Below are 24,658 nucleotides of genomic sequence, written 5' to 3' on the forward strand. Positions count from 1 at the left end.
ACGATCTCTGTGTAAAGGATCAGAACTCAACAGCACTGTGTTGTAAATATCTTTTACATTTCACTGGAAACATCTTTCTAATCAAATCCTTATTGCACAAGTGGTTTTTATTTTATTTTATTGTTTTTTTTATACCAAAAATCTGGTCATATTTAAAAATGAGAAAAGACTGTGGAGTGTTAAAGCCAACGACGTGGACGGGAAGAACCGGAGCTATGAGGGTCATGAAAACAGACATGGACTTGGTGAGCTCGCTTTACAGAAGCTGCGTGTAGAGCAAGCGCATGGAACATGTCTTCATTTTCATCTGGAGAACTTCATCATACAAAGAATCTAATTCTAATTTATTAGGATCTGGTTAGAAAGATTTTTCGGGTGAAATGGAGACAAGAGGTAGAGCGTAAGCCTTTAGATCAGTCTTGTGATCTCCCTTATACTCATTACACAAGTTATTCCACGCTCATTTACATTCCTGACATTTCACAGACTCTCATCCAGAGTGACTTACTTTTTTATTTCAATTTATGCAACCGAGCAGTTACGGTTTGCTCAGGGGCCCAGCAGTGGCACTTTGGTGGACCTGGGATTCGAACCCGCACCCTTCCGATCAGTAGTACAATGCCTTAACCACTAGGCTACCACTTCCCCCACACTCAGGGTGTGTGTGTGTTTCTCTTTTTTGGGGGTTTGATTCCTCATAAAATTTCCTACAAAGCTTTTCTTTTCATTCGTTCATTCATCTTCTACCGCTTATCCGAACTACCTCAGGTCACGGGGAGCCTCAGGCTCATCGGGCATCAAGGCAGGATACACCCTGGACGGAGTGCCAACCCATCGCAGGGCACACACACACACTCTCATTCACTCACGCAATCACACACTACGGACAATTTTCCAGAGATGCCAATCAACCTACCATGCATGTCTTTGTACCGGGGGAGGAAATCGGAGTACCCGGAGGAAACCCCCGAGGCACGGGGAGAACATGCAAACTCCACACACACAAGGTGGAGGTGGGAATCGAACCCCCAACCCTGGAGGTGTGAGGCGAACGTGTTAACCACTAAGCCACCGTGCCCCCTTATCTTTTCAACGACCTTTTAATCCATGTCTGATTTCTGTAAAAGTGCTAGAAGATTAGTTTGAAATTGCCTCAGAAATTCATCTTAGTAGAACTGAAGATTGAAACGAAATGCAGTTTGACTTTGACTCTTTGCCTTCAACACCCTTACGGCCGCTCCGTCTCACCGTCGTCTCGCCCTAAATCTAGGTCCTCTGAGCATTCTTTGATTTTGTCTTTCTGGTGGAAAAATCCAGCCACAGAGTTTTTATTTTTTTTAAACAAGATGCTCCTGTCCTTTTTCTCTCAAAGGCAGGACGAAGGACGGCTCGCGAAGGACGAAGGACCGATGTTTCACACGCTGAATTATCCTGATGCTGTTTTGTCCCCAAAAGCTCCCAGTTCGAACCCCAGAGCAGAAACCTGAGCGAGGTTATTATGGAGGTTATCTGAAGAGAAGAAAAGCAGGAAACGTGTGTAAAGTGGAAATCCGGGTTGGAAACTGGACCCAATCCAATGATCACATAGCACTGAGTGTCCTGGGCGTGATTGACTCAAACACTTCCTTAAAATTTCCTATTTGTGTTCCTTTAAAAGTTCTGGAAAGCCCAATGTGCTTGGGGTAAAGGATCGGAGAGGGGACGCGGGTCAGAGGTGGGCGCATCCATCCTGTGCTGGCTTTCCAGGAGCAGAGAGAACTGTGTGTGTGTGTGTGTGTGTGTGTGTGTGTGTGTGTGTGTGTGTGTGTGTGTGTGTGTGTGTGTGATTGATTCGTACCGCTTCAACCTCACTGTCTTAAACCCTGACCAGAGGGTCACAGCAGAGACGAGCCAGGAACGTTAACCTCTCACAGAAAAATGCTCGATTAAAGACTCGCCAGGCTCCAAGCGTCTGGCCTGAGAAGCCCAGTTTACAGATCGCAGGACGAGGATCGTCGACCCGCCGTGACGGGAACAAAGCTGCGCTCAAGTCAGCGCCAAGGTTTAAGAGTCATTGGAATTCTTTACATTTTACCGCATCTTGTAAGACAAAATAAAGATGAAGCAGTTTAATTCGTTCCAATATAAATGTTTTTACCAGGAACCAGGAAGGATTCTGGATGTTTTTTTTTTGGGGGGGGGGGCTTCACAATCTCAGGTTTGCGTCGACGTTTCAAAGCGTACCACCGTTTTTGTTCATCATTCAGGAAAGTCTGCAAACCAGGAGCTTAACATTTGTAGCCATGCAGGTTCATGATAGTTTTTACTCACGTATATGTCTAAATCTTCTCCAGTGACCGTAACAACCGTGTCTCTGTGAAACAGGAAGTAACAAGGCAACCAATCACGTTACTCTGTGTGTAAAGAGCAGCTAGCTTCTACACCTGATGTAGATTGGTTAAAGCAGGAGCTCCATCCTACACCTGATAAACTTACCGATCAGAAAAGCAGAGTAACCGAAGGGGAAAGGACGCTGGACGCGAAAGTTTAACCTGGGACCAAAGTTTGACTTGAAAGTAAATTCGCAAACCATTGGAATTGGGACCCCAAGTGGGCGGAGTCAGTGGGTATACATGTACGGATCACTGCATTGAGGTCGCAGACTGAGCTGATAAGGTTTTACACAAATGTAGAAATTGTTTCATACGTTTATCTCTATAAGTGAGGCGTCACCTACACACACACACACACACACACACGTCTCGGTTCTGACCTTCTGACACCTTGTCTTTCCTCCTTACAGGTTCGTAAAGCCAGCACCTATGTTTCTTGACCGGAACTTTAAGCGATTAGCGAAAGTCAACAACTATTTACCTCCGTTTGGATTGAAAACACAAGGTATGCACTTTTTTTTTACTCATGATCATCATTCTTTTTTTTTTTTTTTTTTTTTTTGCACGTGAGCCGTGTGAGTGCATGAGCTTTATTTAGACTTGGACTTATTAGTGTAGTAGAAACGAATCCAAGACCAGAGCTGAGCTCAGCCGAGCAGTCGAGGATTAAAATAAAATCATTGTAAAAACAAAAGGATGACAAAGCTGAGAGCGATAATGAAGGATCCAAATGAAGGACACCATCGAGCGAGCGTAGCGTCACGCTACCTAAGCGCACAAGCTCTATTTTTCTTTTTTTTTTTTTGTTAAAGCAATGTTTATTTTGTGGAAGTAACAGCTTTAAGAGCTCCATATGTGAGGTTAGGTAACGCAGACGGTCATCTTTCCATCATCAAAGAGCAAAGAATGTTCCTCCTTAAAACATCCCTCGTGAAGAATGGCGCTATTGTGGCAATCCCTTTGTACCTCCACAGGTTGAGGTAATGGCGTATAAATCTATGGACTCGCTGGGATTGTTAGCCTGAATGTGCTTTTTATCATCAACCACAGCTGCTTGAAAATCTCTGATTAGATCCAATCTAGAAAGATAGCTTAGATATGAGCGCTCGGGCACATTTTCCAGCGCAGCGAGACGACCCGAGCTGAATGTAGTCTTTGTGCGGCGTGGAGGCCGGCCACGTCCGCATGCACCGCCGCTTTGTAAAGAGAGCGTCCCGTGTTTACATTACCACCGCTTTCTCTTTTCTCCACACATCGTGGGAGCAACGTACCTTTGCTTTGAGCTTTATTCGCTCAGAGACGTGATACGTGTGGGCCGTGAATAGAGGACTACAAAGAGCTCGGGTATGAGAGGAGAGATAAAAATAGATGCCGCTACCATATATGCCAGTTTTAGCGTAAACGCTTTCTTTTATCCACCCACGACTGTGAATTCTGCTCCGAAGGGAAAACATGTCCTCAGGTAACTGGAGTCAGGTGAAGAGGAAAGAGAAAGTGTTCGAAATTTACCGCCGCCCAAAGCTTTGGTCTGTTGGCAGGATGGCGGGAAACACGGCGAAAGTACGACGGAGATTTTCACTATCAGCGATATATATATATATGTAGGTGCGCAACTGAGGGTTAAGGGCCTGGTTTCAGTAATCCAACACCTTAACCACTGGGTTGCCACATCCTCAAATATTACAACTAATATTATCACATTTTCTCCAAACGTTTGCTTGTTTGTTTGTTTGTTTGTTTATTTATTTATTTATTTTTATGAAACATTTATTAGTCTAAAGTTCCATTCGGCTTTGTGGAAGATCTACGAAGTTCCTGTTGTCACTTGCGTTATAGCAGCTAGAAACTGTCATGTTTTGTTTTCTCTATCAAACTTAAAAAGAAAAAGTAAAAAAAAAACACGACTTGTTACGCCACACAGCTGAGGAACCGCAAAGAAACATAAACTCCTCTGAACCGAAAGACGGTTAAGAAGAACTTATCTTCTGTCTGATACACAGCCCTGACAGCGGAGACTCCTTCTGTACACGTTAAAAAGGTCTCGTCGCATTCGGACGAGCACATCGATGTCCGTCTCTCGCATGACTTTGCACAACTGTTTTCCGTGCTCCTGCGAGATGAGTCACGTCTAGAAGCGTAGAGTGGCCTTGTGAGTTGATCTAGAGAGTGTGTGTGCGTGCGTGTGTGTACGCAATAGACACACATGCTTTTTTTGATGACTCATTCTACAAGCAGCTCAAACACTCGAATGATTATTCAAACTCGTCGAAGCAGGGGAAATTCTCTCCACATCGATTTCCAACAACCTGAAAGTGTTTTCACGTGAAGTCGGGGCTTTTCCTCAATAAATCACGCTCTGATTTTCACTTTGCCAAAACAGTCGATTTTGCAGGTGAGGGGTTCATTTGTTCAAACTGCCTGCAGAGATGCTTGGATGAAGTGTTTATCCCATTATGTGAAAACGATTAGTAACCATCGCTCTTCGCAGTTTTTTGCGTTGAACCTGTCGGCGTACCTTTCCCCCCCCTCCCCCGACGTCGGTGTGGTCCTCGCACTGTTTACGCTTAGGCCTCGGCGATGCTTGATGGCAGCTGTCGACAATTCATCCAAACACTGACCGCTGGCATTGACTTCACCTCCTTCTAATCATCAATCCTCCGGCACAGGCAGGATTCCCTACAGCAGGAATTCTGACCCAGAGAAACTCCCGTTTGTTAATATCTTTCAGAGCGTTTTAATTATTAATACCCGGCTATTTCATTCATTCCGTTCAGCCTCAGCCAGGCTGAACCACATCTGTCAGGGGCACGATAGGTAGTCATTACTCTGCTCAAGACACACTCGTGCACAGCTACATACTCGCACGAGGACGCCGTTAAGAGCAGTGTTACTGCCAAACTATACATCTGTGTAATGTTTCTCACACGTTCAGGGACACATCAGAAATATTGTTACTTAGGGAGAAAACGTGCGAAGCGTTATAATGCGTGGCGGAAGTGCGACGTGGAAGGAGTCTCCAGCGTCAGCGCTTTGTCACAGTCAGATTATATTTTTAGGTTACATTTATGTTACCTTGAAGAACGATCCAGTTGGTCGATGTTTGTTTTTAAACCGCACTACAGTCCAAAACGTACGTTACGGCTGAGCGTATTGCGTTTTTGTCCAGGTTGTAGTTTTGCTGAATTACCCACGTCTGCTCGTGCGGTGCCGTAAAGTGCTCGGTGAATAATTAGCATGCCACCGTTGTTTCCATTGCTGGGAAGTCACATCTTTCCAGAGATATCGAAAGACGAAGCACAAGGTGTTCTGGCAGTAAACGTTCCACATGGGCATCAGAAGAATGCTCACTATGGCCAAACATCTCGATAAATTTAGATGGTGAGCTGACACACTCGCTGTGTCTAAGAGCATTAAATTGCAGGCTTTGTCACAGGAATGCTCTTTGTTTAAACATTCCTCTTTTACAGGCTGTTTTTTCCATCACCTAGATTCCGTTTGTTAACAAAGCTTCCAGCGGCACACGGGCTCCCGCTTTGGCTCCACAACACATTCGTCTCTCTCCATCAGGGCGTCTTCGAGAGCTGCATGTTTGATATTAGAAAACTATGCAGTCGGTTTGTTCTGCCGCTCCATTGCATTCACGCGATTGTCTTTCTGTTTCTCTTTGCAGAAAGAGTCATAGACACTATATTAACTGCTACAAAGATCTTTGGACTGAGTCCAGTACTTGACAGGTAAGTGTGAGAGGTGAGGGTCAGGTCTCAATGCTCACTTTTTTTTTTTAATGAAACTAGTGTGAATAAACAATAAGGGCCCTTTTTTTCACACAGGGCCACGTGTAGGTTAGTGCCGTAACCTCGCCTGCTGCTAATTTGGTTGAGCGTATGCTACTTTATCACCATGTCTGCCCAGCTGGGTGATATTTTACATTTTCAAATGAAATTTTAAATGGTTTCCATCCCAACTCACAGCCACTGAGACCCACTTTTAGAACAGACCCAATGCCAACATTCTGTTTTTCTGACATTATTCAAGTACAAAGGCTTAAATTTAAGCTTAAAGAACTTTGACCTGTGTGCTTAATAAACCTGTAATAATAAACCTTTGACCTGTATCGCTTCCCGATAGAGCGAAGACCTTCTCACCGATGCCGCACTAAAATAGCAAAAAATAAAAACAGCATTAAAACGTTGTCTGGATTACAAACAAATCGAACAAAACGAACTTGAGAGAACAAAAAAAACACATTTGTTGCATTTTCTGTAAGCCACTTAGTGATTAATAGTGATGCTGAAATATCTGATGTGTGAAATAAACCTCTGATCTGATCATCAGTTCGGTAAAGCTTCAACTTTTACAATTACAAGCTTCTCTTAACCCTTTTCCACCAAAAAGAACCGGGTGCTGGTTCAGAGCTAGCGCTGGTGCTGGTTCAAAGTTGGTTCCACTGGCGAACCTTCTAAGAACCGGTTTGTCTTTCCATCGGTTAGAGAGCATCACAGAGCCGAGTCTGACGTCACTGTATACGTGTCACGTTACACAGCAACTTTAGCGCAGCAGCGACAAACACAAACACATCAACAATGGCAGATGTTGCTTTACTGTTAATGCTCATGGCTTTGTGAACCTACATTAACACCCAAACGCGGCGAATCCAACGTGTACGTGCAGCTCCAAGTAATCTGTATAAACGGAGGTTGTAATGGAGAAAGTACATAACGTTATTTTATCATTAACACAGAAAAAAGTTAGCCTTAGCATGTAGCTACTTACTATCATGTGTGCTGATAATGCATCATATCACGGTAAAGTAAAAGTGTATTAAACATTAGTATACTTAAGGTATATTATCAAAGGCGCTAACAGTAGCCCCGCCCCAGCCCCACCCACAGCCACGCCCACAGCCCCTGACGCAAGTGGTTCTTAAGTCTAGACCAGCAACGTTTTGGTGCTACTTAAGAACCACTTTTCCTGGTTCAGAGCCGGTGCTTTGGCTGTCGAAAAAGAAAGAACTGGTTCTAAATTAGGCTCCGAACCAGCACTCAAACTGCCTCGGTGGGAAAAGGGGCATCTGTTTGCCAAAGATCATAAAACTCTCCACATAAGAACAAAATTTGCTACATTGATCAGCACCAATTTTATAACTAGCTATAACGCTTTACATGTTTATATGATCGTGGGTGTTGTTTTTTTTTCCTTTTGTAGATTGAGTTGTAAAAGATGTATAATAGTGGGGAACGGTGGAATCCTGGCCAATAAGTCACTGGGCTCCCGTATCGATGAGTACGACATTGTAGTGAGGTGAGTATTTTCATGCAGTACAACCTAGGGCTGGGCGATAAAACGATAACGATATCTATCGCGATAGACACGTGATCGATATCAATAAAAAATGTGTCCGATAAAACGGTCGATATTTTTTATTCTTCTGACGAAGAAGAATAAAAAATCCAAAAATACTGCAGTTTTTTGGATATTATAAGTCTGACTGTAGTCACACCAACGTCGTCTGCACATTATGCATTATCCAAAAAATACTGCAGTTTTTTGGATATTATAAGTCTGACCGTAGTCACACCAACGTCGTCTGCACATTATGCAAGACCGTCGTCCCCGTTATTTTATTACACTTTATTAAGCATTTCTTACATATTCTTTCATTTTGCACCTTAAATGTTAAGAGACAATTGTTAAGTGTTCATTGTGACTTTAGACTCATGTTTACATTATAATTATTAGAGTTTTCCTGCTTGTTGACATTTCTGTCTTAATAACTGAAAGGATTACGATCAGAGGAAGGTTAAGTTTAAAATAAAAAGGTTTAAATCTAATATATTTTTCTCCTGGTCCTTATTTTAAATGGGTCATAAAAAATATCAATAATTATCGATATCGACCGATATGAAACACTGATATCGTGATACAGTTTTCAGCCGTATCGCCCAGCCCTAGTACAACCTAGGAAAACGTTTACAGACCGTGTGTTTGGTGTGTGGTGTAATTCTTTACAAAAAAACAAAAAAACGATTCTTACTATGTGAACGTTGTTCAGATCATAATTGAAAAGGTCTGGTTGGTGGTGATTTTTGAAATCCTAATTGAAAAGATCTGGTTGGTTAAAAAAAAAAAAAACAAAGAAAATCCTGCTCCGTCTTCGTACACCTACTGAGACGTCCGTGTATGTCTGTTTCTGTACTATACAGCGATGGCATGATGTCCCTTGTCCTTTTCTGATAATCCAGGAAATAACGAGTGGATAAAAACATGAAAAACCACAACGTTTTATTCTGTTCAGCTCTTTCACTTTTACATTGCAAGTATAACAAATCTAATAAATTGAATCCAAACAAAAAATACAATTAAGTCTCTTTGTATATGTAAACATTCCCAGTTCCAAAAGATTCTTCTCCAAATCCATCCACTTCCAATCTTTTCCATGTGTCACACCATCAGACCGAATCGGTTCTACTTTTTCTCCAATATCCGATCCACCTTTTTCTTTTCACTGGTTTTGCCAGAATCTCAGGAATCCTGGGTTATCGGATCGGCGCCGTCTCTTATTTTAAATGTACCGTATTTCTAAATATTTGTTTCTTTTCAGGTTAAATCAAGCTCCGGTGAAGGGTTACACACGTGACGTCGGTACCAAAACCACCATGAGGATAACGTACCCTGAGGGAGCTTTCCAGAACAAAAGCCATTACGAGAAAGACTCTCTGTTTGTCTTCATGGCCTTCAAACCCGTCGACTTTAAATGGCTGAGGAACATGATCTTCAGGGAGAAATTGGTGAGCTCCACTTAGATTATGGTACTTGACCTGTGCTGTGGGAACAGGTTTGGTTTAAGTTTTGCGATTTCTCAGTAGTTTGCTCAGGATACCACACGGTAAGTAACATTAGCGAGTCGTTTGTATTTCGGTTTGGGATTTTGTAAGGTGAGTCTGAAGGAAACCACAAATGTCGGTGATCCCTGTAGAAACGGAGTCACCTGTGAACAAAATGACATCATATTTTACTTGAAACACAAATCCTGCCAGAATTCAGACATAAAACGTATACGCTGCATGTCATAATTTATTGCATGTTATTTTTTATTTTTTTTTAAAAAGTTCTCAGTCGGTTTTTGTCAGTCAAAAGCTTCACAATACAAAGGTGTGGGTTTTACTTTCTGCACATTTCACATGAAGCTTATTTCAAAGCTTGTTTCCCTTCGTGGGCTAATTCGCTCTTTGCACTTATCTTTGGTGCGTCACGTGACCGCAGAGAGTTCGTTAGATTTATCTTTCCGAAGCAGGATTTTGAAAGCCTTGTATTCCAATTTTGGTGCCAGAAGAATTTCAGTAAGTAGTGCAGTATTGAGAGAACTGTTTATTTTTGTGTGGTTTTTGACGAGCTGTACTGTTACCCCGGGTGATTGGCGTACGGCGAACTTGCCTCTTAATCAGAAGGGGTCGGTCTGGCTGAATGAGTTTCCTCTTATCTTGGCAGGGGAAGGGATGGCAATTTTAATAGCTCTGCTCTCATCCCACTTCTTATCACACAAAGAACACACATAAGCATTTCGTTTTTCCTCTTTGTTTGCACCCGTCAAGGGGGCATCTCGAGGGCAATTGGGTGTCATATTAATAAAGCTCTGTCAGGTCATGGTATCAAGGTAGGGTTCGGGGTAGGGCTCATTTCTTTCAGCTTATTCTATAAAGCTCCACTGTAGACGTGTCTCTCTCTGTCTCTCTCTCTCTCTCTCTCTCTTTTTTTTTTTTTTTTCTTTCTTTGGCCAAACCAGTGTCTGGAAGCTGTGCACTTGAGGAGCTCTGAGCCAACGCAGCTGTGTGACTTTAAGGGAGCGACAGAACGAAGGAATTTTAACAGGGGGACATTTGTCAGAGCGCAAGAGGCTCGGCGGAGGAAGTAAAGTAGCAGGCTGTTTGATTACTCCTCCTCGCCTTTGAAAACGTCTGATCGTTAAGGTACAGACGAAGATAACGGATCTGCCCTCCAGCACCCGATAGATTGCCCTTGATCTTATAGTGGCAAGAGCCAGCCAAATTAGGGTTCCTGAAAGTCGCTAATTACAGCCGTTTTAGCCACAATTTGTACCGGTGGCCGTGGACGAATTAGCAGGCATTCTGTTTTTAAAAAAAAAAAAACAAACCATGCAAGCCAATGCACAAACTCTACACTCCAAAAGTGCGTGATAAACATGCGGCTATCTTAATATTAATCCAGGTTTGAGAATGACTTCCTGTCAGAAATCAAGCAAAAATGGGGTCATTTGCCCCAAAGTTGAAGCTTAAACATGTGCTCAACTAAACAAGTGGCTTTTTGATCATATTCTCGATGCGAGGCACTGTTTAGTAAATTACATGTTTCACTCTTCTTTGTACCACAGTACCAAACAAGCCCTGATGTACTTTTTTTTAGGACACACCCACGTACGTAGACGGAAAACCGCCGGTTCAGGTTTAAGTCTATAGATTAACCGATGATCGTATTTCTGATTCTGATATTCGTTGGTTTGTAATTGACTTTTTTGGAAACGGGAGCACACACAGCTGTAAACGTTGTTTAGAGACAGCGAGTCTACGACGTGACCTGGCGTGTGTGTATTAGGCTTGTAGGAGTATCATGTTTAAAGTGGCTCCCTTAACTATCTGTCACTTGACAAATGAGGGCCATCGCATTCGTGCGTTCCCGATGACTGATGATTCTGAGCGTCGTGGCTTTTTCTGCATGAATTATTACCAGCTTGGAGAACATCATTTTCTTTTCTTTTTTTTTTCTTTCTTTTTTAATTAGTGCGTTAACATAGCGGTATTCGAGCGCTCGGTGAAAATCGTTTGTCTACTACACATCCTTTCGTGCAGATGAAACATTTTGATCATACCAAATAAATAATAGAGCCTGAGTTTAATCATACATAATCTCCTCAAACACACTGTAACCTTAGAGACGGTAAGTAATTTGTCTCAGGCTTTAGAGATGCAATAACACAGACCAGTCTTGCTTAAAACTTCTTGGAAAACGGTCAGCACTACTGAGAATCCTGTGTCACATGGATGCGAAGGCAGCAGCCCTCGCTGGATACCTAGCGGAGAAATACGACGCGGTTAATCACGTCCGCATCGCGACGCTGTTTTTGACTCACCTGTATGACGAGTCGGAAGAGCCGCGAGAACACCAAAGACAATTACCTTTAGAAAAGCTTGCTTTTAGATTGGGATCTAATCCTCAGATAGCCTTCAGTCTTCACTCTCTCTCCCACACTCAGTGGCTGGTGGGAGCTTTGATGTGATTACTTTCAGCACTGCTTTGTGTAGCGTGGATCCTTGACAGGTGGAAAGAATGCGAGCCTTTTCATTGCCTGTGTGATGAAAAAAAAGCACCGTTGAAGGCATAAGAAAGTGATTCTTGCGCAACTCCCAGCGACTCACCTGACTCAACAAGAAAGGTATTCTCGAAACAACAAGATGATCCAGGGACTGTGTTCAGGACTGGGATTTTTGAGTAGCGTTTATTGTCTTTTTATCTATGTTCCCTGATACAGTAGAACAAAAATTTTGTGCCTCGGGGACAGTACTTACTTTTTGATTTGTAAAACCTCCAGACTCTGAGGCAAGTCAGTGTTCATGCCCATATTCAGACGTGCCAGTGTTTTGACCCCCTACTACAGTGATATGAGTGATTCCTGAAAGCTACACAGCACAACTGTGATTGACCATAAAAACAGTTCTCCTGCTGGAAAAGGCAAAGGGAAAGTGTGCAGAATGTGAAAGAAGGATGTACCAGTAGTGCTAATATCTTGCGCTTTGTACCCTCTTAATCCAGGTGAACTTGTGAGCCAAATGGAGAAGCTGCCTGTTATTAACTACCTGCTTTCCCAGAAATGGATATTGTATCATCCATACATAAAACGGTCAAGCTGAGTGAAGACCACAGGCATACCCATACAGCAAAATCCTTCGTAACGTGCAAAATATCTAAGGGGCTTTTTACACCTGGTCACTTCATGCGTTTTCTGGGATCCGATAGCTATTTGATGGTAAAAAGACCAGGTCTAAATGCCCTCCAAAACGTTTTGGAGACGGATATAAATCCGATGGTTCAAACCACTTCAGGAGGTGGTCTGGGACGTGTTTCAGATGAAACTGGACAGGTGTAAATGAATGTGGTTGTTCAAGCCACATACATCAGCGTTATACTCCTCCCAAACGGAAGTACCTCACTCGCAGGTGATCTTTCACCCAGGCGTCTCGTCGGGTCTTAAAACGCGCTGCTGCCGCCGGCGAAAACACAGCAAACAGTAAACGCTAAAATGTTCTTTTTGATTGCGTTCTGAAAACCGCATACATCAAAGCGTGTTCCGTTTCAATTACCCCGGAAATGAGGTCAAATATACTAGCATTTTGGGCGGGAGTAGAAAGATCGGATCGATATCTGATTCGCCGAGACGTATTTATGTGGCCTAATGTAAACGGAACAGTTTTAACAAATCAGATAGCTATCGGATCAGAGAAAACACGCGAAGTGACCGGGTGTAAAAAGGCCCTGAGGCGACTCGGTGCGTGATCTACAATTGACCATCAGGACTACATAGACTTCGTTCTCGTGGACGCTTTGCAAATATCGTGTCTCGCTTTCTTCATTGACGTTGCCTGACTCAGGCGGTTGGAATTCATCTAAATGCCTTGTTTTCGACATGTGCAGCAACGTTTTTCAGGGATGAACCTCTATTCCCATCTGGACTACTCATATTCTTTGATATTTCACTGAACTGGTGGACATAAGTTCATATTTAAAATCTTGGAATGAAGATATCCATGACGGTGATCATTGGTCCGTTCAGCATTGCACTACTGGAACATATCTTTCTGTGTTACTAACCCAAACTGTCTGTTGGCTACACAGGCTTTCTTAATAAAAATTTAATTAAAAAAATAAAACTGGACTTCTGATTACACTCTTGCGAATGGCAGGAGCAGCGAGGACTTTGAGGTTCTTGTCAGCAATCATAGCATTTCAAAGGACTTTTTTCTCCTTTGCATTTCTTGCATTTTCTTTTATGTTTTCTTAATCAATACCACCCAGAATGAGCGTAGATCTGTTATGGGTTCTGCTTATGAGCCTAAAACACTTGCCTTTCTGGCAACCTATTGTTGTCATTAGAAATCAGTTAAAGCTCTCTGTGATTACAGTAAACTAGAGTAAAAGGTTCCAGGGCTCTTCAGGAATGTACAGGTCTGTCAGAATAAGATTCACTCACCTTCATCACCTGCCATGGACTTGTTGTTCAAAGACTTCAATAACGGCGTATAAGATTAATGCATATGGTTATTTGGCGATTATTACAGATTAAACCAAAGTTCTTGCTGCTCATGAAGACCTCCTTTCTGTTCATAGTAAAACAGCAGGACCTTGTTCACTCTTATGTATCATTACAATGGAGCACAGCCATGGAATGCTGTGGAACCTTCTAACCTATAGTTATTCTTTTCTTCATCAACACAAGCATCCTTACAGATTTCAGGATCTCAGGAGCTTTACGTTTGTTTTTCCATCCGTTTTTAGAACAATTTACAATACATCAATCTGGATGTATTTCAAATTAAATTCTTTTTTTCCTCAAGTGGAAACTATTAGAACATCACTAAAATGAGCGTCCATGCTTAGATGCCTGAGGAATTGACCGTGCTCACCCTGGCATTCTCACAAGAAAATTCAGCTCAAATACCCGGAATGCCTAATGCCTCAGAGGTTAATTCTACAAGCTCTTAACATTAAGAGCCTCCACTGTACCACGTGTTCTTCTAAAGAAGTGCAAAGGCACACGCTTCCCACCCAGGAAAACCCCAACGAGTCTTTTTCTGAGACTGTAGCTGTCTGATTAACCGAAAGCCGTCAAAGTCCTTACAAAGGAAAAGAAAATGGGTAAATGCCTCAGATTCTTCTGAACAAAGGGAAAACCATCAAAGTATTTAAGGGAATTTCGACCATTGTACTTGGTAACAAGCAGCGGGATTTTCCTTTTCATGCTTGCGACCTGCCTCAGATGAGTGCTCCTCCACATGCTCTCACCTATCTCAACTACATCCTGAGCATTTATTCAGAGGATCGTTGAAAATACCAGACCCGACCCTCAGCGTGAACAAAACAAGACGCCGTAAGAACACGTGCGTGTGTTCTATTATGTTGTGCATAGATTTAAATTAAAGTTGTTCGCCAAAACTATCTACAAATGCTTTAATGCTACGAGTAATCAGAGCGTGGCGACACAGGCAGGAGGAGCACATCTGTCCCACGGCATGCCTAAGCCTCTTATGGGCAGATTTGCAACACAGTTTAGTCAACTAGAGTGACTACCATAAAAGCTGTTCATTTCTTTTTAACAGAGTACCTCCCAGGTTTATTGACCCTCTAACTGTAACTCTAAAGATAAACAGGAAGCCGGCAAAAAAAACCTGCTGTGGTTGTGTGCTGAATGCATCTACAAGACACACTGAGAGGCCGAAGCCCAGTTTTTATTGCCGTTGTAAGTTTTCTCTGCTTTGCCAGGCTTCTTGTTTTATGTCGTTGTAGGAATTAAGTAGTACCAAGACTTCCTTTTTGAGAACTTCCTCTAAATACATGGGATCACCTGGGACAAGGTTTATGGATCAGTGTCAGTTCTCTGAAAGTCCTGAAATTCCCCAAATACCACCAAACCAATCTCATCACAGAGAACACTGTAACCAGTGCAAGGACCTCCTCAAATAAACCACAGAGTAAATAATGGGTTTCTTGCTAGCGATGCCCTGCCCGGTGTGGTATATACGGTACATACCTGCAAACTAGTCGCTTTTCGGCGAAATTCGCCGTTTTTAATCAAAATATGTCATTTGTGTAAATCGTGTAGATCCGAAGAGTTTTTAGTTTGGGGGATTGGGGGGCTTCTTTCAGCTGCGTCCGAAACCGCTTACTACTATCCAATAATTAGGCGAAGTAGTGCTTAGGCGGCGGTTTTGGACGCAGCGTAGTAAACCATCTATCAAGCTGATGCCTCGCGTCTCTACTTCTAATGACTTTTTATGGCGGACGGCAAACCAACTTTTGGTGCATTCACCGCCACCAACTGGACTGGAGTGTGAAGCACAAGTAAGCAGATGACGCCTCACGTCTCAATCGTCCTCGCTGACCAATCAGCATTCAGAAGCAAGATAAGGCAATCTCCTATTTCGTCCCTCACTTCAAGCCGCAGAGGACGAACAAAAAGCAATAAAGAGACACATTGCTAAACAACGAAAACGGGCACTTGAAAGGCTTGTGGCGGCCAAAAAACAAAAGAAATAGCAATATTTGTGTTCATCAATTTATTGAGGTTCCAAAGCACTCAAATTGTACAGAGAAAAATTATTTCCAAGAAACTTTGGTAAAAATAGGATTAATAATGGTGCTTTTTTCACTTGAAGCAAATGTTGTCTTTTCCCTTTGTTCTTGTCAGAGTGCTTGATTTTAAGTTCTCAATTTTTCTTCTTCGGGGGGGTATTTCAAACCTTGTCACCTTTTTTACCTCTTGTGAGTTTGCAGGTATGTAAATAGCATTGGTTTTGCTTTTTACTTGCAGTGTTCTTTATTTCTTCAAAATGATCTTGTTCAGGAGCAAACCCAGACTCGACCCCTTTAAACGAATCTTAAGCAGTTCAGGTAGGTGGAACCCCTAAGAACCGAGAAGCCCATATGGACATAGGGTGAACTTGTGAAACTTCACACGATCAGTAATCCGAGCTCAGGGTTCAACGAGGGGCCCTGGAGATATGAGGTGACAACCCCACCTGCTGCTCCACCATTCCACCAACCCCTATCTCAACCCCATACATACACACAGATAAAACTCCTCAAATGAGGTTGAACGGTTTAGACGACGAGGGCCAATATTCCTGAGTCGTTGCTTTGGGATTCATACTAGAATTCTGCAGGCATCACGACCTTTGTGTTTGTGAAACACCCTCCAGAGACCCTCTACACAACAGCCATAATGTTACAGGATCAGCACTTCTGCATGACCTAATACAAAAACATACATTTGCTCAAGAAAGCAAGTTTAAAATTTAATCCAATTCTTTCAATTTTTTCAAGTCCTCTTGGTTCTCAGGGAAAAGGTTTATAATATAACCAGAATATTCATGTTTTTAAACATATTTTTTTAATCCATTGCAAATTCAATAAATAAAGTGTATTACTTTTCGGGGGGCACGGTGGCTTAGTGGTTAGCATGTTCGCCTCACACCTCCAGGGTTGGGGGTTCGATTCCCGCCTCCACCTTGTGTGTGTGGAGTTTGCATGTTCTCCCCGTGCCTCGGGGGTTTCCTCCGGGTACTCTGGTTTCCTCCCCCGGTCCAAAGACATGCATGGTAGGTTGATTGGCATCTCTGGAAAAATTGTCCGTAGTGTGTGAGTGAATGAGAGTGTGTGTGTGTGTGTGTGTGCCCTGTGATGGGTTGGCACTCCGTCCAGGGTGTATCCTGCCTTGATGCCCAATGACGCCTGAGATAGGCACAGGCTCCCCGTGACCCGAGGTAGTTCGGATAAGCGGTAGAAAATTAATGAATGAATGAATATTACTTTTTAATTTCCTGCAGACTGCTGGACATATTTCCATAATGGGGCATTATGGGTTGTTTAGCCTTCTGTTACTAGTTCACCTATTTCAGTATTCTTTGTATGGCCATTACCAAACAATTTCTAAATAATGTTTTCCACCCACATTGATCTCTTTGTCCACTATCTTTCTACCATCTACTGCGATTGTTCAGTAATAAAGTTCAGGTGTATTAACGAGAGGCCTAAAACTGGGAGAAATATAAACAATGTCTTTTTTTTTTTTTTTTTAACACAAACCTTATTGATAATAGTCTGAAATCTCGTATTCCTTGGGGGATGCGCCCGGCTTTATGGTACAGTATTATAAATGGTGTTATTGGTGGTTTTCCGATCCGAATGATTGATATTCTAGGATTAAACATGAAAGAGGTCAGAGCCAACTTTCAGTTTGCTTATGTTGCCCTGTGATACCCAAGAGACGTGCTAGATATACATCTCATCCATTTTGATTCCAGAAGTCATCCATCCAAACTTGTCCCTGTGTGCAAAGGTCTTTGTTGTGGTTTTAGCACAAAGGTTCAACATTTTGTTGTTTGCGCACACACACACACACACACACACACGCTAAGCTTTGACTTGTTTTTCAATGTTAAGTGTTTAAAAGGCGATTACATGACAGCTGAATTTGCTTGAGGAATGGATTTGAGGATTTAACCGAGTGAGGCGTTTACCACTGCCTACAGCTACACACTGAATTTGTTTACCTTGATTTAAGGTGAACTTCAACTGTTTCTGCTAGTTTAGTTAGAATAGTTTAATGTGGCTGCTCAGACTATTAACAGTAATATTATATACATCACTTTAATTTTTTAAATTTTAAATTTAATTTTTATTTCATGGAACATCAATGCACCAAGCTTGAAAATGTTCTAATTCTCTTCCGGATCAGAGAAGTTCTAGCTGAGGCTAGAAATTGTGCACTCCCATTCCTCAGGGTAATAATAATAATAATAATAATAATAATAATAATAATAATAACCTTTATTTTCTATAGCGCCTTTAAAAGAGCATCTCAAAGCGCTTTACAAAAGCAAAATAAAAACAACAAAAATACACACAATATAAAGATTAAAATTAAAGCAACAAAAATAGACAATAAAATAAGCACTATGTAAAATCACATTTAGTCAAATTAAAAGCTACCCTAAAAAAATAAGTTTTAAGCAGAGATTTAAAAGTGCCAAGAGATGTTGCTTGCTTCATCTCAGTTGGTAAAGAATTCCACAGTTTTGGAGCTAGTGAAGAGAAAGCCCCGATCTCCCGTCGATCTTAAACGAGTTAAAGGAACAGTTAAAAGACCAGTTTCAGAAGAACGAAGGTCACGAGATGGAATATAAGGAATTAAAAGATCAGCCAAATATTGAGGAGCTAACCCGTGTAAGGACTTGTAGGTAAGCATCAGAATCTTAAAATCAACCCTAAACCTAACGGGGAGCCAGTGCAAGGACTCCAAAATGGGAGTAATGTGATCTTTTAACTTTGTTCTTGTAAGTATCCTCGCCGCCGAATTTTGCACTACCTGTAATTTGTTTAAGGTAGCTTTAGACACCCCAGTCAACAAGGCATTGCAGTAATCAATACAGGAAAACACAAAAGAGTTGATCAGTCTCTCAGCAACAGAAAATGACAGCATTGGATGCAATCTGGCAATATTTCTGAGATAGAAGAACGAAGTTTGTGGCTCAAACGTTAAATTGGCAACATAAATTACCCCTAGATTCCTCAATTATGTTTGAAACTCCACATTTCAAAATGACTTGTTCTCAGTTTGGGGATAGCTGTAAATGAGTCCTGTGATTTTTATGGGGTGATTGAACACTTGGTGTCCACATTGGAAGCTTGTTAAGGGTGCACTGGAGTTATACACAGAGACATCAAGCCGTCTCTCACTTGCTGCTTTATTGGACCGATCAGTTACAGCAAGACCCTCATTTATATGACAGAATCGGTCGTTTGTGAACCCTGTACTGAAAATGAATTGTAGTTTAGAGAGGAGAGGTGATCAATCAGAGGCTATTTTTTCCTACTTTCTGCAGTTGTTTGGTTGGCTGTGGTTCCCCAAAGGAATTCTGGTAAGAGGTGTGTTTGGACTAGCGCTAGGCAAGACTGGAAGAGGACTTCAGTGCTGTGTTTAGAATGGCCATGTTTAACTTTGCTGGGGACGTAACATGAACCAGACTCTGAGCAAAGTCCAAATGAAAGTAGCTGTCATAGAGGAAGTCAAAGTATTTAAACATGACGAATGGCGTATTGCTCAGAGAATGCTACTTGCACTGCGTATCAATACATTACGTTAATTCTTACAGTTTATTGAGGATCTGTGCATAGATGATGGGGTAATATTTAGTTGTCTTCTGGCATCTATGCAAATGTAAAAAGGTTGGATCAGAAGTGTATTTGGTTGGTTTGTAGCTTAAACAGTGGACCTTTCAGCTGTACAGACCACATACACCTGTAAGTGCCCATTTGAACTGGCTTTAAAATATATAAAACATCTCATGTTTTGAAAAAATGTTACGTAATAAAACGGTTTATGAAGATATTTAGAATGGTAGTAAATAAAAGTCCCAGTGATGCCTACTACTTACTAGTATGAGAAGAAGCAGCATCTTTTCCCCAGCACACTCTGTTTGCATGGCTGTTCCTTGAGAAGGAATGTATAAGGAGCTCCCAGAGGAATGCTGTCACGCCTGAGTGATTGTAAAGGAATCAATCCGTGGCATTCTGTGTTATCCATCTTAAGACAACCCATTTCTCACTTTACACTAAACACCTCTGGGGTCAGGTTTCATATACCATTGCAAGGCCTACATGTTCACTATTATACAGAGCTTGTGAATCGTCCGAGTCACGGTTATTTAGGACGATCCCGGAGAGCAGGAGTGAATCGAACCCAAAACTACACATTACATACCTGCCTTGATAGCTGTCTACTTGGCCAAGCGGTGTTAAACACGGTCTACTTTTGCCGTATATTATGCACAGTGTATTTTTTTTTTTACACATGCTCATACACCTGTTTGACGTTGCATCGTTCCGCAGACTTTGTGTTGTGCCGCTTGTTAAGCCAAACCCCCCTCGTTGACAGGAGAGATGATTTGTTCTTGCTGTGGCTTGCACTAGGGCGGCGTTTTTTTTTTTTTTTTTTGTTCAAAGCCATTTGCCAGGCTCAATGGTTGTTCCCATTATTTGACAATATCAAAGGCAGTGTCTTCTTATTTGAACAGGTGACTCCCATTAAATCAGATGACCCAGCTGGCACTCAGCCAGCAGCCCTGTTTCAGCTCTGCTGAGCCCAGTGTTAGGAGCACTAATGCTTGATGATCTCAATGTGAGGCTGCCGATTGAATAATTGCTCAGCTATGCCACTTGGCCAGTCTCCTGAGTAATTGGTATCAACCTGGGGGCCGCTGCAGATCCTCAAACACCCGTGGAGGTCAGGATCTCATTCATCTATTTCCTGTGGGCCTGTCCAACATGGATGTACTGCCTCACTTTTAATGAAATCCGTCCCTGTGATCGGCCTCCAGTCATGTCCTCGTGCATCAGTATGCAGTGATGGCATGTTTGACATGTTCTCTCATGTTTATGGAAGAAAATGTCACGTATTGAACCTTTTATGAAGGAATTCTAATTTAATAATGGCCATCTATAAAAAAAAGGTGTTGAAAAACGTGTTGATTTGGCTCATTTTGTATTCAGCACTTGCGTCAGTCTTAATAGAAACCTGTCTAAATACGGTGTCCGTCTGTCTTTGGCTTTTCAGAAAGGTACTGAGGGCTTTTGGAAGTCTGTGGCTCAGAATGTGCCCAAGGAACCCTCGGAGATGAGAATTCTCAACCCTTACTTCATCCAAGAAGCTGCTTTCCAGTTCATCGGCCTGCCGATGAACAACGGCCTCATGGGTAAAGGGGTAAGTGTCAATCTGATTGTAATTCTCAAACAAAGCTTTAATAAGCTAAAAAATGATAAATGTATTACAACGAAGGTTATTAAATACCTGGTATCAAGATATCTTTTTTACTCCTTTTTCACATATTTGAGAGTTACATTTAAGAGGTAAGACATGTTTTCATGTGCCACCATTAAAACATCGTATTGATTTGTTACTTTAAATAAATACATTGACCACAACTTTTGGAGGAGAACTTGACCTCCATGGAACTGTTATCGCTGTTGAGGGTCCAGTTGGGTGGGTTCGTACTTGTTGAACCAAAATGGCAGCATGCCCCTTAAAGCCAATTTTATGGAAATGGGGGTCACAGGAAGCCCTGGGCACATGTTTCCTCAAATGGATTGTAATTACCTCAAAAGTCACCATAGGTCAAACACAGCATGGCTAATCCTCCAGATAGGAGCGACTAAAGCCCAAAAAACTGTCTCCAAAGCAGGCCAGGTCATTCAATGCCTTTGTAATTGTAAAGCAAATTAATTTTATTGAAAGGCTGATCTGGGTACTGCTGACCACTTTAATGAGTCCATCTTGATCAAACAGAATTCTTTAAAATTTAGAGATTTTTCAAAATATTATTTAACTTTCTCTGCCGTTGTGCGATTTAAACACACCGTGGGTATTTAGGAAATGCCTGCTATTGTGTTTCATCTGTTTGTGATCTCTGCCATTACTCTTCTTTTTGGCTGCCTTCCGAAGACTTCAACAATAAGTAAACACATGCATTGCTCACATATACTACATAGTCTTCAGGGGCGGTCCACGAGTAGCAGCCTCACTGGGCAGTCATAAAAGATGTGTGTTTTACATGCCTCGAGTCTCAAAGACAAGGGTTATGAAAAAAAAAAAATTGCTCCACTGGGAACTCAGAGAAGAGACAAGACACACCAGTTCAGGAAACGAGACTTCCATGAGCTTCTATTCACGAAACCTTACCTGGGTTGTTTCTTGAAAAAGACTAAGATCTGCTTGATAAAGCTGTCAGCTGTCATGTCTTTCTGGAATTTGCAAAAATAGGATCGGAAAGTATTGAAGTTGACCATCTCGTGAAGATCGGTGCCCTCTTTGAACTGCAGAAACATGTGCAGCGCATGTGGAGCTGCCCCACCAGGCCCCTGAGGGTTTTTGGGTAGGAGGGAAGCTGTCCCATACGGTACTGATCAATGTGGGACACACTTAGACACATCCTTCCCCCTCTCTGAGTCCTCCTAACACTCACCTGCTGGGGGTGGGCTTGCTGCCCAAACCTTACTCCTGATTTGTGTGTGTATATGTGTGGGCCTGTGCAAATCATACCCCAGGCTGTTGCAAGCTAATGATTTTGAATGGTTCCCCACCCCTGGGAGATGAGGAAGCGGAGGTCTGCCTTCTGAAAATTGGTGTGTCATGGGCGGGGGGTGCATCTCAAGATGAGTTAACAGTTGCTGGCGTGAACAAAGCCAGGTTTCCTTACATGCACCCAGCTAGCCAGCCAGCCAGCTCATGTCAGGAGAAAGGGGAAGGGTAGTAATCAACCACAGGCTCTGATCAGCTCAACCAAGTATACCGCATACTCTACCCAGTTCCTCATGTTTTCTTGCTAATCATCACTTTTCTAAGGGCTTGCCCAGGCACTTAGCTTTGCTCAATTTACACATTTTGTGTAGGAACTGAGCACATAGATGTTTTTGCAAGTTCTTGAGCGATAAACTCTAGTAGCCCCCACCCCCCAAACCCTGTATACTCACTAACTGTAGTTTCTACCTTAGCCAAGTGATTTGTGCAAGAACTACAGGCTCGATTTCAGTCAAACCTGGTGGGTTGTTATTCTTGCCAGCAACGATCCTAGCTTTTGCTTTTGCCACACAGCATGGAAACGAAGTGCTTTTAATTGTTTCATACAAATTTTTGGAATAACTCGAGCTAAGTGTAGAAAAGCTATGTGACTCTCAGTGATCTGAGACTTCCTCATTGCCAAACATCGTCGGCATACTTACTAGAAACACAGCGAAGACATGTGTAGATCTGTTGTCGACTATGAAAAAGCTAAACGTCACACTTGTTTTTTCGCAGAACATCCCAACACTTGGTACTGTTGCTATAACAATGGCCCTGCATAATTGTGATGAGGTTGCCGTCGCTGGATTCGGCTACGACATGAACACCCCTAATGCACCCTTGCACTATTACGAGACCGTTCAAATGTCTGCCATCAAAGAGGTACGACTTGTTTTTTTCCCGCAGGTTTCGGCGTTGTAAATAGCGAGACGCAGCGTGTCTGTTTAATTTCTGTGTAATATTTGAACAGGTGGGTCACACTTGGTTTTTGAAGTGCAGCCCTTTATCTGACCTCTTGTTTAACTATGTAATAAATGGAAGAGTGTATCAACAATATAATACGCTAACTAAAACTGCCTTCTTTTCTCGTCTCATCTTTGCCATGTTGTTTTTTCAGCCCAGCCCTTATTAAGATAACATAAGTCATAAAAAGTCCTTTTTGCCATTTGACTGGGCTGTAAAAATGTGAAAATTGGATGTTAATGCGCTGACTGCCTGAACTCACTCGTCTAACACCCATCTGATGTCCGGAAAGGCATTCGCTAAATTCCAGGGGTTTCGTTACCACGATGTAAAGTGGGCGTGTTTCCGGAGGTCTTGGAAAAACGGCCGCTTTCAAAAAATAAACGGCATACTACAAAGTAAAAAACATGTAGATTTATTTTAGAAAACAAATAAACAACCAAAAACTACGGTTAGGGTTAGGATTAGGGTTAGGGTTAGATTATCAAATAGGCCACGCCTACCCGATGACGCAATATCTGTTACGCTGTTCTGAAATCCCTGGAAATAAGTGCCTGCCGTCCAGAACATCACTGACATATTTTATACATTTTTACAAATCCAAAAAAACCCTAGTCTGACATACTGTAGCTTGTCTGATTGAATGCACAGATTGGTCAATAGTTACATTATGCAAGCTGTGAGTCAGATTTAGGCCACAATTGACTTTTTACTATGTCAAACCAAACACTGGGTGAGTAACCTCACAATAACAGAAACCTTCTTGTAATTTCTGCAACATTTGTTAGGATCCTGAGCTGTTTAAGTACATCTTGTTTATCAAGTGAGTCATTGCGAGGGCAGTTACCACTGGAAAGTCCACAGCCCTCCCTTCCAGCAAAAGAGAATTCACTTCTCTATCTATAGACACTTAGGAAAGTCTGATCATTACAGCCTCACTTCTCCTCCAAGCCATAAGATCCCGAGGAGACTCGGACTTCTGTATCGGTTCCGTTCCGAAACCTTCGCTTTTGGATTTGCGCTCTTTACTGTGAATACAGTGCGATAGATTCTATAGACCCAGGAACCCGGACGAGAGACTTGACCGATCAGCATGAAACCAGGTTGTGAAACCACCACACGGCTTTAGGGCCTCGAACCGGAATACGGCCGAGGATCTGAGTTTTAAACACGAATCACAAACTACTTTCACTGTAGTTGAATCTTGGCCAAAATATTTGTGAGAAGAAAATGATTTGTTTAAATATGACATGCTAATATTCGGGTGGTCTGCTGTCCGGGGTTTGGTGTAGATCAGTGGTCTTCACTATTTTTTTCATGTGAGCCACACTGATAGGACAAAGTCAATAGGAGAGCCACTTTCACCGCAAAGTATGCCAAGTTATTCAGTCTTAAATAGCTTATCTGCTTAAATACAATG

General features: G+C 42.2%; 1 protein-coding gene across 3 annotated transcripts in view; it reads left to right on the forward strand.

Moving 5' to 3' along the window:
- Positions 1-24,658, forward strand: part of st3gal3b (ST3 beta-galactoside alpha-2,3-sialyltransferase 3b) — a 56,226-nt gene that overhangs the window by 28,225 nt on the left and 3,343 nt on the right. For all 3 annotated transcript variants that reach the window (XM_060867185.1, XM_060867193.1, XM_060867200.1), the window contains 6 exons: positions 2,783-2,877; positions 6,043-6,106; positions 7,578-7,673; positions 8,974-9,160; positions 20,773-20,919; positions 23,011-23,157. In XM_060867185.1, the coding sequence (XP_060723168.1) occupies positions 2,783-2,877; positions 6,043-6,106; positions 7,578-7,673; positions 8,974-9,160; positions 20,773-20,919; positions 23,011-23,157 (736 nt within the window). The remainder of the gene's footprint in view (positions 1-2,782; positions 2,878-6,042; positions 6,107-7,577; positions 7,674-8,973; positions 9,161-20,772; positions 20,920-23,010; positions 23,158-24,658) is intronic.

This window comes from Tachysurus vachellii, chromosome 1 (assembly GCF_030014155.1).
Source record: "Tachysurus vachellii isolate PV-2020 chromosome 1, HZAU_Pvac_v1, whole genome shotgun sequence".
Classification (NCBI taxonomy): domain Eukaryota; kingdom Metazoa; phylum Chordata; class Actinopteri; order Siluriformes; family Bagridae; genus Tachysurus; species Tachysurus vachellii.